At 41.3% G+C, this 15,277-nt stretch overlaps 2 protein-coding genes across 3 annotated transcripts in view; both read left to right on the top strand.

The window, feature by feature from the left end:
* LOC111950714 (heat shock protein 8) overlaps positions 1-2,402 on the top strand; it is a 31,912-nt gene extending 29,510 nt beyond the window's left edge. For both annotated transcript variants that reach the window (XM_023968529.2, XM_070434386.1), the window contains exons 6-9: positions 154-356; positions 583-781; positions 885-1,117; positions 1,525-2,402. In XM_023968529.2, coding sequence (XP_023824297.1) covers positions 154-356; positions 583-781; positions 885-1,117; positions 1,525-1,713 — 824 coding nt within the window. In that variant the 3' untranslated portion in view covers positions 1,714-2,402. The remainder of the gene's footprint in view (positions 1-153; positions 357-582; positions 782-884; positions 1,118-1,524) is intronic.
* A 6,730-nt stretch (positions 2,403-9,132) lies between these two features.
* On the top strand, positions 9,133-14,978 carry LOC111950929 (zinc finger protein ZPR1). Its single transcript, XM_023968877.2, has 14 exons — positions 9,133-9,415; positions 9,521-9,682; positions 10,191-10,281; positions 10,676-10,746; positions 10,830-10,910; positions 10,990-11,112; positions 11,343-11,393; positions 11,480-11,546; positions 12,261-12,331; positions 12,450-12,539; positions 13,123-13,233; positions 13,655-13,744; positions 14,330-14,395; positions 14,495-14,978. The coding sequence occupies exons 1-14, from the start codon at positions 9,287-9,289 to the stop codon at positions 14,609-14,611; spliced, it is 1,320 nt and encodes a 439-aa protein (XP_023824645.1). The 5' UTR covers positions 9,133-9,286; the 3' UTR covers positions 14,612-14,978.
* Positions 14,979-15,277: the final 299 nt, after the last annotated feature.

Genomic DNA, 15,277 nt, shown 5'->3' with positions numbered 1-15,277 from the left:
ACCTAATAGTTTAGCTGTGATTAAGTTTATTCCTGCCATTAGTACTCAAAAGATGGCACAACACCTTCCTTTTTTAATGTCTGAGCGACAATGTTACTGTGGCTCTACAATTATGTTTTGACATGAGTCTAACCTCACCATTCCCTTTTACAGCTGTCCAGGCAGCCATCCTCTCAGGTGACAAGTCTGAAAATGTCCAGGACCTGCTTCTGCTGGACGTCACCCCCCTGTCCCTGGGTATTGAGACAGCTGGAGGTGTCATGACCGTCCTGATCAAACGTAACACCACCATCCCAACCAAGCAGACCCAGACCTTCACCACCTACTCAGACAACCAGCCTGGTGTGCTCATTCAGGTGAGAAGACCCTGCATAAAATGTACATTTCAGGGCAATGTTTCCTCATTCCTTTAGCCATTTGCTGTGATTAAGTTTACTCTTGCCATTCGTAGTTTCCACCAGAGGTTGAAAGACAAAATATGTCCCAATACCTCTGTTGGATGTCTAAGTGACTATTTAGTGAAATGTACTTCTCATTTGAATACCATGTATGGTTTTAGCTAATATAGACTGTATCCTCCAGGTGTATGAGGGTGAGAGGGCCATGACCAAGGACAACAACCTGTTGGGCAAGTTTGAGTTGACTGGAATCCCCCCTGCACCTCGCGGTGTTCCTCAGATTGAGGTCACCTTCGACATTGACGCAAACGGCATCCTCAATGTCTCTGCCGTTGATAAGAGCACTGGCAAGGAGAACAAGATCACCATCACCAATGACAAAGGTAGACACAATAAAATGTGACCAAAGTGAAATGCTATTACAATATGATGCCCACTTGGATAGTGAGTGTATCCTTAACTTAACTTTTTTTTTTGTCTGACCAGGTCGCCTGAGCAAGGAGGACATTGAGCGTATGGTCCAGGAGGCTGAGAAGTACAAGTGTGAGGATGATGTGCAGCGTGACAAGGTTTCCTCCAAGAACTCCCTGGAGTCCTACTCTTTCAACATGAAGTCTACTGTGGAGGATGAGAAACTGCAGGGCAAGATCAGTGACGAGGACAAGACCAAGATTCTGGACAAGTGCAATGAGATCATTGCCTGGCTGGATAAGAACCAGGTACAGTATATTGATGTGCCCATTAATTTAAACCAAGTTTACATTTACATTTTAGTCATTTAGCAGACGCTCTTATCCAGAGCGACTTACAGTAGAGTGCATACATTTTATTACATTTTTACATACTGAGACAAGGATATCCCTACCGGCCAAACCCTCCCTAACCCGGACGACGCTATGCCAATTGTGCGTCGCCCCACGGATCTCCCGGTTGCGGCCGGCTGCGACAGAGCCTGGGCGCGAACCCAGCCCAGCCTGGGCGCGAACCCAGAGACTCTGGTGGCGCAGCTAGCACTGCGATGCAGTGCCCTAGACCACTGCGCCACCCGGGAGACAAGTTATTACCCATAACGTGTCAAGAAGGCAAATAAATCAATCAATCTTAACCTGTATATTTTCTTTCACAGACTGCGGAGAAGGAAGAGTATGAGCACCAGCAACAGGAGCTGGAGAAGGTGTGCAACCCCATCATCACCAAATTGTACCAGAGTGCCGGTGGCATGCCTGGTGGATTGCCTGGAGGCTTCTCAGGCGCTGGCGGTGCTGCTCCTGGAGGTGGTGGATCCTCAGGCCCCACCATCGAGGAAGTCGATTAAACCCAATGTCCCATCTCATCACTCTGTAAACACAAAGCATGTCACCCCAGAGTCCCAATCTGTAAAGCCAAGGCTGGTCATTGGCTGAGTAATTTTAAACTGATAAAAGCTGCTATGTGTGTTTTGAATACTTGAATATGTACACTGTCAAAATAGTGGGATTTTAAGGAAGAAGAGTTTGCCTGTCTATACATTTTGAGTCCTGGAGAATAAATTATTATTTATGTCACTAACCACGCTTCCATCCACAGTTTTTATGAGAGTAAAAAAAAAAAAAAATCATGATAACTGTGATGGAAATGGCTAGTTTCGGTACAATTTTATAAATACCGACAGATAATTTGTTTGTTCAACATGGTGGCCTCTTTTTGTGTCGGTAAAATTAATTATGCGAGAAAAGGTGGTGGAAATGCCTTTATGCGCAAATATTGATTTAATAACCATCATATCGAAGTAAACTTGGGAGTCACATAATGATATAGTGTGTGTGGTCCTCCCACTATGACTCGAAACCATGCAGTTTATTAAGTTACAAATGAAATAACTTATGAACTTCACAGGGTGGTGAAAGTGCACGATGATCTTGATGCTACTTTCCAATAAATATCGAAGGTCTTATTCTGGTGACGATGATCGATGCTTGACTGCCGTTTGACAAATAAAAGTATTCTCGCTCTTATCCATAATAATCTGCACAGGCGTGGTTCTTGAGTTAAATAAGCAATTGACATCCCATCATGCTTAGGGTCATGTTTTGGCTACGCCAAATAATGCCCCCATCCACAAGGCATCAGTGGTCACTGAATGGGTTGATGAGGATGAAAATGATGTTAACCATATGCCATGGCATCAAATATCCCAAAATATCAACCCAATTATGTGAGATTCTGCAGCAGCGTCTGAGAGAGCATTTTCCACCACCATCAGCAAAACACAAAAATATGGATTCTCGTGGAAGAATGGTGTCGCAGAATGGTGAATGGTGTCGCATCCCTCTAATAGAGTTCCAGACACTTGTAGAATCTATGCCAAAGTGCATTGAAGCAGTTCTGGCTCATGGTGGCCCAACGCCTTATTAAGACACTTTATGTTGGTGTTTCCTTTATTTTGGCAGTTACCATTTATGATTATTTTGGAATAAGAAAATTTCACAACAGAACTGCCCAGTGGTCACTTTAGGAATGGTTAGTGCTATCCAGAATCCTTGGGACGTCCCCTCAACGGGGTGACATCAGAGTTGACGTCCCAAGGATTCCCTTTAGACTTATGTAGGCCATTGCACCGACTGCATCAGTCCACTAGGGGTAGAATCAAAGAGGATAGTGAAAGACACTCGTCTAAACGTCATCCTATTCATATAGAGATAAATAGTAATGGTGTCTTTTTGTAGGCACTAGCATGGTTCGTTGGACAAAGCATATTGGGAAATGAATGTCGTTTCTGTAGGGTTTTTGAATAAACGCTCAAAATAAGGTCTGTGGTTAACTTAGGCTTAGGAGATCTTTTGTTTTGTTCTATGAGAATCTTCATCAGCTCATGTCACTTTTTGTGAATTTTTAAGAATTTAAGTAATTAAAAAAATCACAAACATTAACTGACTGATGAAGTAATTGAGATAATAATAAGAATTAAATAAGCTAATAATGATTATCATGGAATAAAACATATAAGATTTCCTAAGCCTGTGTTAACCTCAGACCTTAATTTCCCAAACCTCTATTCATGTCTCATAGGAATTGCTTAATGAACCAGAGGTAACTCAGTTCCTTCCGGTTTTTATGATTACATCCTGGCAAACTTTATTAACAGCAGAGAGATGCTCTAAAGAAAAGAGATGCTAATCTAGGAAATTAGTTTAAGTGCAGTGCAGTGCATTCGGAAAGTATTCAGACCCCTTGACTTATTCCACATTTTGTAACGTTACAGCCTTATTCTAAAATGGATAAAATAAAATTGTATTTTTTCCCTTATCAATCTACACACAATACCCCATAATGACAAAGCAAAAACAGGTTTAAGAAATATTTGCAAAAATATATATATACTGAAATATCACATTTACATAAGTGTTCAGACCCTTTACTCAGTTTTCATCAAGGATCTTTCTGTACTTTGCTCCATTCATCTTTCCCATGATCCTGACTAGTCTCCTAGTCCCTGCCACTGAAAAACATCCCCACAGCATGATGCTGCCACAACCATGCTTCACTGTAGGGATGGTGCCAGGTTTCCTCCAGACATGATTCTTGGCATTCAGACCAAAGAGTTATGGTCTGAGAGACAGCCCGCTTGGCAAACTCCAAGCTGGCTGTCATGTGCCTTTTACTGAGGAGTGGCTTCCATCTGGCCACTCTACCATAAAGGCGTGATTGGTGGAGTACTGCATAGATGGTGGTCCTTCTGGAAGGTTCTCCCATCTCCACAGAGGAACTCTGGAGCTCTGTCAGAGTGACCATCGGGTTCTTGGTCACCTCTCTGACAAGGCCCTTCTCCCCCGATTGCTCAGTTTGGCTAGCTCTAGGAAGAGTCTTGGGGGTTCCAAACTTCTTCCATTTAAGAATGATGGAGGCCACTGTGTTCCTGGGGACCTTCAATGCTGCATACATCATTTGCTGGTACCTTCCCCAGGTCTGTGCCTCGACACAATCCTGTCTCTGAGCTCTACAGACAATTCCTCCGACTGCATGGCTTTGTTTTTGCTGTGCATGCACTGTCAACTGTGGGACCTTATCTAGACAGGTGTGTGCATTTCCAAATCTTGTCTAATCAATTGAATTTACCACAGGTGGACTCCAATCAAGTTGTAGAAACATCTCGAGGATGATCAATGGTAACAGAATGCACCTGAGCTCAATTTCGAGTCTCTTAGTAAAGAGTCTGAATAGTTATGTAAATAAGGTATTTAAATTTTGTTTTTTGGCAAAATAAATGTAAAACCTGTTTTCGCTTTGTCATTATGGTGTATTGTGTGGAGATTGAGAGGGGGGGGGGGGAATTATGTAATCCGTGTTAGAATAAGGCTGTAACGTAACAAAATGTGGAAAAAGTCAAGGGGTCTGAATAGTTTCCAAATGCACCCTAATTCTGGATATACCAGAGACTGAAGAGGAAGCAAGACATCCCACAAATTTCTTGGGGTGTTCATACACTAGTTCATATACTGTCAATGGACACATGCGCATGCCGTGTTCACGTGCTAGTTGGAACTAGGAAACTCGTAAATGTTTGACTTGCTAACTCATTGTAGAAAGATGATCCTGGGGTTTCCCACGTAGGAAGTATCAGCATCATCCAATAGGAAGCTCTAAGCAAATTACTTACATTCCGAGTTTCCAAATGCACATCATGAACGCGGTATAAGCAGACCAGACCTAGCGGCTATTGCATTGGTGTCTATGGGAGAGCCACCCCTTAAGCAAACCGGAACTGTGACCATTTATTTCTAATGGTAAACGGCCTAAGTAACACATCTTCATTTATCCACCACCAACAACTCGTACACTCGGAACCTCCAAATTCAAATGTCCTTTTTCGGATACTTTCAAAGTGGAAAACTCTGACCTCATCTTTCTACAATGAGTTTCCAAGTCGGAAATGTCAGAGTTTCCGAGTTGTCTTGAATGCGGCAATACCCTGTGAATGTGACTTCAGCTTCCGCTTTACTTCTTGGTCATGTCCGCTAATCTTTTGAATGGGCCTTACAATTATATGATTAAATTCATGAAAATGTGATTGTTTATGATAAAGTTGTTGGGTAACAAAACGTAACGTTTTTTAAACGTTCTGAGAATGGAAGTGAAAATTTAGCCTGTTCTGGGAAAGTAAATGTTTAGGTTGCAGGGAGGTTCTGTGAATGTTTTACTATGGTTCCCTGAAAGTTTTCCTGTGAGGTTTTATTATTATAGGTTATTTGGAGCTTTTTTAATAACTTCCTTTAAACTTTCACTGAATGTTTCAATAATACTTTTAATAATAACAATGCTAGTTTATTTTGGGTTAACCTTTTTAAATTCCAAGCACAAATAGGACACATGGAAGTTAGTTTCTTTATGCATTAATCATGCAAACACATTTATTTTTTCATTGTTACACGGGATTAGTGAGATTCAAACCTCTAACCTCTGTTCTCTGTTCTCTACCCATGGAGCTAGTGCGCCATCTTTTTTTATGCATACAAAGCAGTTCATTTTAATCTATTCAAACACCCCATTTCATAGGAAACAAGCACTCATTAAGATCAAGTGTGGCCAATTAGTGGGTGCGGCCAGCACACCTGAACAAGAGAAAGAATGGAGAGAGTTTTGTTAATGCTGAGAACGGAATGTATATGTATTTAAATAACATTCTTAGAACGTTCTCAGAATGTTACTACATTTTTTATTTATTGAACATTTTCTTAACGTTCTCTGAGCAATTTACTATTTGAGAACATTCCTAATGTCAAACCAGTTGGACAACGTTCCTAGAACAAAATTGAAATATTTGAACTCTTACGAAACATTCTGTTAAAGGAATGAAATACCAAGATTTCTTTTTTTTTAAATGGTCAAGTTCCATAAAAGCCAAGCAACTATGTTGCACCATTCCCAGAAAGTTGTGGGAAAGTTGTATGCAAAATAACCATAGGACTAGCAGTCGTTCAATCTTCTTGTTGCAACAGTTGGGACAATTCGGAGTACAACGCATTTCTCTGGATTGAGGTATGTTTTCCGAGGCTCCACGGTGTCTTAATCTAAACAGGAAGCCTGACTGACCCCAGTACAACTATAAGCAACCATAGGGTCGGAATTTATTCTGGATAGTTAATAGGTAGTGAGAGTGGGGAGTTTTAAGTACCTGGGAATCATCATGCACAACACATCAATAAAAAATGCCAACAAAGACAACTGAATGTCAACACCGGATACTCTCCAACTACTACCACTGCCATATAGAGAGTGTGCTGACTTTCTGTTTCCTAGCCTGGTACAATGGGCTGTTAGTATCAAACAAGGTCATCCTCAGGAGGACTGTGAACCTGGGGTCCAAGCTCTGCCGGCTGCAGTGCAGGGGACTTCAGGACCTCTATGATAGATGGGCAATTAAGGGACGAGGCCAAGTTCATCACGAGGAACCCACACACAATCTTGCCCAATGTTTTGAACTGCTGCCCTCTGGAAGGAGACATAAGGTCCCACTGTTCAGCAAGAATAGTAGCAGGGCAAGTTTCATTCCAGCAGCCATCAGGCTTTTAACAGAGGGAACTCATACAAACTTGCCCTGCTCCTATTCTTGCTCAGAAGTGGGACCTTATATCTCCTTCAGGAGAGCAGCAGCTCAAAACATTGGGCAAGGTTGTGTGTGCGTTCCTCGTGATGAACTTGGCCTCGTCCCTTAATTGCCCATCTATCATAGAGGTTCAGACAGCAGTCATTTGCTGACAAGGCTGCGCTAGTTGTCATAGTAATGGCAGGTATGTGTGTGCAGTGGTGTAGGTTGATTGGTGGTGGGCTTTTGCTTCCTATCACTCAGAAGTTATGTAGCATGCTAAGGTGACAACAATGCCTGCCATGCCTTCCAGTTGCTTTGAATGTTCAAAATTAAAGGGTAAGAAGACTTTTAAAGCCTCAAAGGATAAGATAAGCCAACTTTGAAAACAAGCCCTTTTTGGCTAGCCACAGCAGTCAACTAGCTAGATAGGTAGCTGTTTATCTTTCTAGCACATACACTAATTTGTTTGTAAACAATTAACAAGCTAGCTAGCTACCACATCTTGTCAAACTGTCAATAGAGTAGCTAGCAAGCAACAAGATATGCCAAATAGCAGTCTAAAAATCACTTGAGGGAAAATAAATCAGATTTGACCATTCATGGGTCCCCAGATCCTCAAAAAGTTCTACAGCTGCACCATCGAGAGCATCCTGACCGGTTGCATCACCGCCTGGTATGGAAACTACTCGGCATCTGACCGTAAGGCGCTACAGAGGGTAGTGCGAACAGCCCAGTACATCCCTGGGGCCAAGTTTCCTGCCATCCAGGACCTGTACAATCGGTGGTGTCAGAGGAAAGCCCATAAAATTGTCAGAGACTTCAGTCACCCAAGTTATAGACTGTTTTCTCTGCTACCTCACGGCAAGCGGTACCGGAGCGCCAAGTCTAGGACCAAAAGGCTCCTCGACAGCTTCTACCCCCAAGCCAAAGTCTATTCAGCCCAAGTCTATTCAAGGAAGAGTTTTGATGACTACGGCTGAAGGCATGTCTAGAGCCTCGTATGTGTTATCTTGTCTCAACAGTCCCAAATATATTTGCTCCCAATTAGATAAGACACTGTTTAACTTTATATGGAAAAATAAACCTCACAAAGTAAAATATGTTATGTGGGCTAGCTACTCAACTCAGATGGTGTATAAGCACAATTTTAAGAATGTGTGAGTTCCCAGTTTCACCAAAGGAATATGAAATAGTGTGTTTAAGCAATAACGCACGGGGGGGGGGGGGGGGGGGGGGGGGGGGGGGGGGGGGGGGGGGGTGGTATATGGCCAATATACCATGGTTAAGGGCTGTTCTTACGCACGACACATCGCGAAGTGCCTGGACACAGCCCTTAACCGTGGTACATTGGCCATATACCACAAACCCCTGAGGTGCCTTATTGCTATTATAAACTGGTTACCAGCATAATTAGATGAGTAAATATAAATGTTTTGTCATACCTTTGGTATACGGTCTGATATACCACGGCTGTCAGCCCATCAGCATTCAGGCCTCGAATCACCCAGTTTATACAAAGCAATAACAGATGGTGATCTAATGCTTTTGAAACAAATTGGTCAATACAGAGATATCACTTGTAAATTTGACCATGGTAATTAATGGTGTCTCATTTGTTCATTAATTTGTTTAAATTAATTCATTAGAAAAGTTTTTATTAGCCTGGGTACCAGTCTGTTTAGCGAACATTCAACTCCTTCTACTCTGTGTCATTGTTTAGCATGACAAGGAGTGACAAGGAGTGTAAAGATAGACTGGTACAGACTGGTACCCAGACTAACTTTTTATGACAGCGTTGTTCCAATAGCCAAATTCAGGTGGAACTTCAAATGTGTTGTAAATTGGCCATAGGTATGGACTCTATCATACAAATAATGTGCTCACTAACAACGTGAGAGAAACATTCTTTCAATTAACTCAGATGTTACCCCTCCAACAAAAATATTTGGAAATGTACACTACATGACCAAAAGTTTGTATTTTTGATTTTGTGTTTATCTGTTTGTGATCTTTTGTATTAACATTTTTAAGAAGGATGTATAGATTTTTGCAACACATTTGAAATTGATTTAAAAAAAATATATATATAAATAAATGATGTGACGCTTTCATATGGTATTACGCATGCGCACAAAATATGTGACATTTCCACCACAGAAGAAGACTACTTTGACGTCTATTTCCGGGATAAAGATACAACGCAGACATGAAAACGTGTATTTTGGACTGCACCTTCAGATGTAGACAGTAGAAAGTTCCAGAAACAGCGGGCGGCATATGCAAACGAACAGTTTGTTTATCAAAAATCTCTTGAAGTGAAATAATGTCAGTCATAGCAGAGGAAAATGTCCGTGGCATTGGCGGTAGTGTTTTCAAGGAGATCAGTGCTGATAATGACGAAGACAATCAACCCACCGAAATTGAGAGTCTGTGCATGAATTGTTACCAAAATGTAAGTAAATAGCTAGCTAACACTGACCAGTTAATTGAACGTATGGACTTGTCTGTATCGCTGTATGATTGACTCATCTAACTTGTGTTCTCTCCATTTTTGTAGGGAATGACACGTATTCTTCTTACGAAGATTCCTTTCTTCAAAGAAGTTATCATCAGTTCTTTCACCTGTCCCAACTGCAGCTGGTCGAACACTGAAATCCAATCAGCTGGTCGCATACAGGATCAAGCCATCGCCTACACACTCAAAGTCAAGTCAAAACAGGTAGTCTAAGTAGGATGCCGTTCCTTTCCCAGGCATATGCTGAACCACTGTGTAGGCTATGAGCTGTAGCTAGCCTGAGTGCCAGTCTGTTTGTATCATGCCACATTGTCATGGCAAAACAGCAATGGAGTTAGCATTGTCAAGAAGGAACCTGCAAGTAAGTGTTTTGTTGGCCGATGTATACCATGTGTATCCCGTACATAGGACTAATGAAACTTGAAACATTGGCAAGAGCAGAAACAGATCCAGGACTAGGCTAGCCCAGATGAGTTTAAGGATTGTGGGCTAGCCTACTCCGTTACCATCCAAGACATTATGTTCAGAGGTTAACTAGCTCTGGCAGCCAAAATGGCCTCATACTCCATCTAAACTGAAATTGACATCACAATTGAGAATCATACCTTTTTAATTTATATAGCTAGCTTAGAAAGAAAACAATATCTAACTTGTATTATTTGGTTTATATCTTGTATTAGATATTTAGTCTGTTTTGTCATCTCATTTGTAGGATATGAATCGAGAAGTTGTCAAAGCGGACAGTGCAACCACCAGAATCCCAGAAGTGGATTTTGAAATCCCTCCATACACTCAGAAGGGCTGTAAGTACTCACTCAGTTTATTGATTTGGAAAACAATATTCACTCTTCATGCATACATGCCACTGTCATGTTGCCACTGATATTTTGTCGGCCTGATAATTGCTAGCCTGGTCCCAGATCTAGGAAATTGCCACTCTGTTCATCCAATATACTGGCTTTTACTGCTGAGATTCCTTAGCTTTTTTTTTTTTTACTGGGATCATTTTAATATTTTATTTATACACATTTGCCAAAGGCGGCAGGAGTGTTGTAGGCTAAACTTGACTAAATTAATCCAACTGTTGTATTAAGTGAAGCTTTGTTTACTTAGAAGAACACTTTTGCATGTAGATGTACAGTATCCACATATGCCTCAATCCCATTCAAGTCATTAACTGTTTCTCTTGCTCCCCAGCACTCTCTACCATCGAAGGCCTCATAGACCGTGCAGTTGCAGGGTTGGAGCAAGACCAACAACTAAGAAATGTATAAGCTTTGTTTACTTTGCTCATACCAAATGCAATATGTACTTCACTGCTTGTTGACTAAAATCATGTTAACTTTTGAAGGCAACTGCACCAGAAGTTGCTGTAAAGATTGATGAGTTCATTGATAAATTGAAGAAGTTGAAAGAAGGTGGATTCACACTGGTAAGTCCAATTTTATTGCTCATCTATGTACAAGATTAAAGTTACATGGAATTGAATGTTTCTGGCAATACAATTTTAGGTCATTGATGATCCATCTGGGAACAGTTTTGTGGAGAACCCCTTTGCTCCGCAGAAAGATGAGGCTCTCTCGGTCAGCCACTACAAGAGAACACCCCAACAGGACGCCCAGTTAGGAATAAAGGCGCGTGGTTTGATTTGACACATCACAACTCTCCTGTAAGGGGACATATCTGTTTTAGAAAAGGCAATGCCTCCGATGCTGTCATCATGTGCTAATGCATGTGGAATCCTTATAGGGTAGAAAAAAACAAGACAGCATACATTTATAATTTTACCCATGTTCACCAGTATAAACTTTTATATAGCAAAAGAATGTGACTTAAAATGTACCTTTTTTTTGTAATTGCTTAGGCTGAAGACGAGGAAAAGCCCAGTAATGACATTGACTGTATGAGAAATGAGGTGGGATTTCCAGACATTTTGCATCACAATTTGAAGTTTTTCCTCAATAATTGACCCTTGAGTAATATACCTTATTTCTCCCTCAGGTGTTGACGTTTAATACAAACTGTCCAGAGTGCAATGCCCCAGCCTCGACAAACATGAAGCTTGTCCGTATCCTTTCCAGTCTGTTTGGTTGTCCCCAGCAGTGGTGTAGTGTAAGGTTAAGGCACGTAAATGCCGTTTACCTTTTTTTATTTTGTGCAACCATTCCTCTCCTTTTGCAGGAAAATGCATTGAAAGTATATTGGTACTTTACTCACCACGAATGGCAATCAACATTTACCCACCATTTAAAAAATAAAAATATATTTTTTTACCACTACATCACTACTCCCCAGTAGTGTCCTATGATAAGGATGGCGTAGAATGTTAATTTACTTTTTTTTACCCCTTTTTTCATGATATCCAATTACGAACTTGTCTCATCACTGCAGCTCCCCAACGGACTCGGGAGAGGTGACGGTCGAGTCGTGCGTCCTCCAAACCGCTCTTAACACCTGCCCACTTAACCCGGAAGCCAGCCACACCAATGTGCGGGACGAAACACTGTTCAACTGATGACCGAAGTCAGCCTGCAGGCGCCGGCCCGCCACGAGCCAAGTAAACCACCCCCCGGCCAAACCCTCCTCAAACCCAATTGTGGGTTATTGGGCCAATTGTACGCCGCTCTGGTCACTGCTGGTTGTGACACAGCCTGGAACCTGGGTCTGTAGTGATGCCTCAAGCACTGCAATCAAGTGCCTTAGACCACTGTGCCACTCGGGAGGCCCAGTGTAGAATGTTTCATTTTGCAAGGTTTAGGTATCCTCCTTTACAATTCCTCAGAAATCCCCCATTTCAAAGAAGTCATTATCATGGCAACAAACTGTGATGACTGTGGACATCGAACCAACGAAGTAAGTGTCCTCTTCTTTCTTTCTTGGCACATGTATTTATTTTCAAGGCATATTCTCAGATATTGCAAATATCTTAATATGAATGCATTCCAATTTGCCCATCTAATCTGTGGTTTAGGTGAAATCTGGTGGAGCCACAGAAGAGCTGGGCACCAAGATAACTCTTCACCTCACTGACGTGTCTGACATGTCCAGAGATCTTCTCAAGGTAACCCCTCTTTGTACATTTAAGTCATTTAGCAGACGCTCTTATCCAGAGCGACTTACAAATTGGAAAGTTCATACATATTCATCCTGGTCCCCCCGTGGGGAATGAACCCACAACCCTGGCGTTGCAAGCGCCATGCTCTACCAACTGAGCCACACGGGACCTTTATCTGTACTTTATCTGGTATTCACTAGTTTTTTCACTGCAGCATTTTTATTAACCTGGTCCCAGGTCTGTTTGTGCTTTTGCCAACTCCATTACTACCATAGTCAAGCATTGTTTGGCATTACAATGAGTGAAAAGGAGTTGGCATGATAGCACAAACAGACTGGTACTTAGGCTACCGTTGCATGGCAGAAAGTTCATAGCACCCATGCCAAATGGAGCTCATAATATGAATATTTTCATGATTGAGGTGGCTCAGGTATTTGTTGTCCTGTCTTAAGAGTTTGGGTCTTTGGGTCTTTTCATAATCAATTCCTGTCAGTAATGGAACTTAGAACTTTTTCACAGGAGACCAATGCTATTCCTGAATCAGGATGGAGTTGACTCAACCATGTTGTGCCGGTTTGTGTTTGTGCAGTCGGAGACATGTAGCATCCTCATACCTGAGCTGGAGTTTGAGTTGGGGATGGCAGCTGTCGGTGGAAAATTCACCACCTTGGAGGGACTCCTCAAAGACATCAAAGATCTGGTGAGCAGACTGTTGAGAAGTAGRGGGGGGGGGGGGGGGTGAAGGGGAGATGCAGTAGGAAGGGTACACACAGGGATTGAACTCCAGTGGAGAGTTGTATATGTTTTAATGCTGGTTGTGTTACTTCTAGTCCATGGACTCTGCACCTGGGAATCACTGTTGGCTTGGATACCTTTGCCATGGCTGTACTGTAATTCAACGGCAGCTGTGCACAACTCCAGTCCTAATTTAGATATGTGAAGCCAGGTATGGCCAATCATGGACATTAATTGATTAGTTAAATACTAGGGAGAAACCAAAACCAGCAGGACTGCCATCCTCAACGATTTAAGTTGTGCACCCCTGTTCTATGGTCTCTTTCACTGTGGACTCGAGCTATATTATATTAATGTTTTCATCCACCACCACTGTTTTCCTCCAGATTGTTTCCAAAAATCCATTCACTTGTGGAGACAGCTCCACTTCAGATCGAACAGAGAAACTGAAACTTTTTGGTGAGAAGATTGACAAGGTTAGAGGCATAAAATCATTGAATATCACTAATGTTTTGTTTGGAGCTAGTTTTGGTCTCACTTTACATATAATACCTTAGTGTAATTACACGTCCCAAAGTATTTACCCATGGAATGTTTTTATGTATTTATTTGCATTCAATTTGTGAACTAACTCCGAATAACTCTTTGGCTAATAGTCTCCCTCTAGAATATTTTTTAAAGATCCAATGTCTCCATTGTGAGTTTATTGCAATTCTTTTAAATTGTGAATGTTACCATCTGGTATAACAGTCATAAATACTAACAATGTGTATCTGCACTGTAACTACCATGTAAATATGCTTTTGTACATTTAATGTATATTGGGACCGTAGTTGTATATTTTAACTAGGGTGCATGACATGATATTTAGACTAAACAAAAGCTCATGCAAGAATTTTACATATGCTGTATCTGAGAAGAATACTTTCACATGTTTGGCTGGGCAACAAAGTAGAGTTTTTGAATGCAGAACAGTCTGGCACCCATGCTGAAACTATCTTAAAGTGCAATGGAGGCTGAGTGGCACTTCTAAAACACCTCTTCAAAAAAAAATACTGTAGATCATGGCGGGAGAAATGGATGTGCACATTGTTCTCGACGACCCTGCAGGGAACAGCTATCTCCAGGTAAAAGACACTTCTTTCACAGATGTCTGAGTTTCAAACGCATCGTCTCCTCTCAGTTGTTTCATTTGTAATGAATTGATTTGTCGTGTTTGTCTGCAGAACGTCTATGCCCCTGACCCAGACCCAGAGATGACAACTGAGAAGTACACCAGGACATTTGAGCAGAATGAAGACCTTGGTCTCAATGACATGAAGACAGAGGGCTATCAGGAGTAAGGACATCTGCAGCAGCAGAAAGGTTTATCTTACAAAAACAATGCATCCCATAAATGTAATTTCAGATATTTGCCCTCACTGAAGTTGCTGACTCACAAGGACATATGCGCCAGATGTCTTACAGTTATGATATTTGGTTTGATATATGGTTGAAAAGTTTGAAATATACCTTATTTAAAAGGAAACAATCAATATGGGGTTTATCATTTGATTAGAAAGTATGTGCATTTATAAAAACAGAAATGCACGAACATCCAGTTTATGAATTATCCAATTTAAATCACTTGTATTTGTATTCACATATGTGGTTCTGATTCAGTGGAAATTCTTATGTTCTGTTCCATGGGAATAAATTATAAACTAAGAATACAGACTGCTGCTGTAGATATTTTTTTGGGGTGGCTTCTTTACTCTGTTCAATGTACAGTATGCATTATATAAACCTGTAGAATTCAGTACCAGAATCTTCAATTATAATAACACTGCATAAATGCCCACAGATCTTAAAAGAACAAATTCTAGATTCGTTTCAATGCGGTGTCCTTAGTTCATGCGCGTCCTGATTGAAAATTCCCAGATTGTGAAAACAGACTAGACTGACTTTGTGCATGTGCCCAATACCACTACAGAACATTTTATTGAAATAATCAAATATACATTTGACTG

The sequence above is a fragment of the Salvelinus sp. IW2-2015 genome, linkage group LG23 (assembly GCF_002910315.2).
Source record: "Salvelinus sp. IW2-2015 linkage group LG23, ASM291031v2, whole genome shotgun sequence".
Classification (NCBI taxonomy): Eukaryota; Metazoa; Chordata; class Actinopteri; order Salmoniformes; family Salmonidae; genus Salvelinus; species Salvelinus sp. IW2-2015.
This window is presented reverse-complemented; position numbering and strand designations above follow the sequence as displayed.

Excerpts from the sequence above, each read along its gene's own strand:
- LOC111950929 (XM_023968877.2), top strand. The coding sequence starts at position 9,287 with ATGTCAGTCATAGCAGAGGAAAATGTCCGTGGCATTGGCGGTAGTGTT. Across the intron at positions 10,282-10,675 it reads TCCATACACTCAGAAGGGCT|CACTCTCTACCATCGAAGGC; the intron begins GTAAGTACTCAC and ends CTTGCTCCCCAG. Across the intron at positions 12,540-13,122 it reads TGTCCAGAGATCTTCTCAAG|TCGGAGACATGTAGCATCCT; the intron begins GTAACCCCTCTT and ends GTGTTTGTGCAG.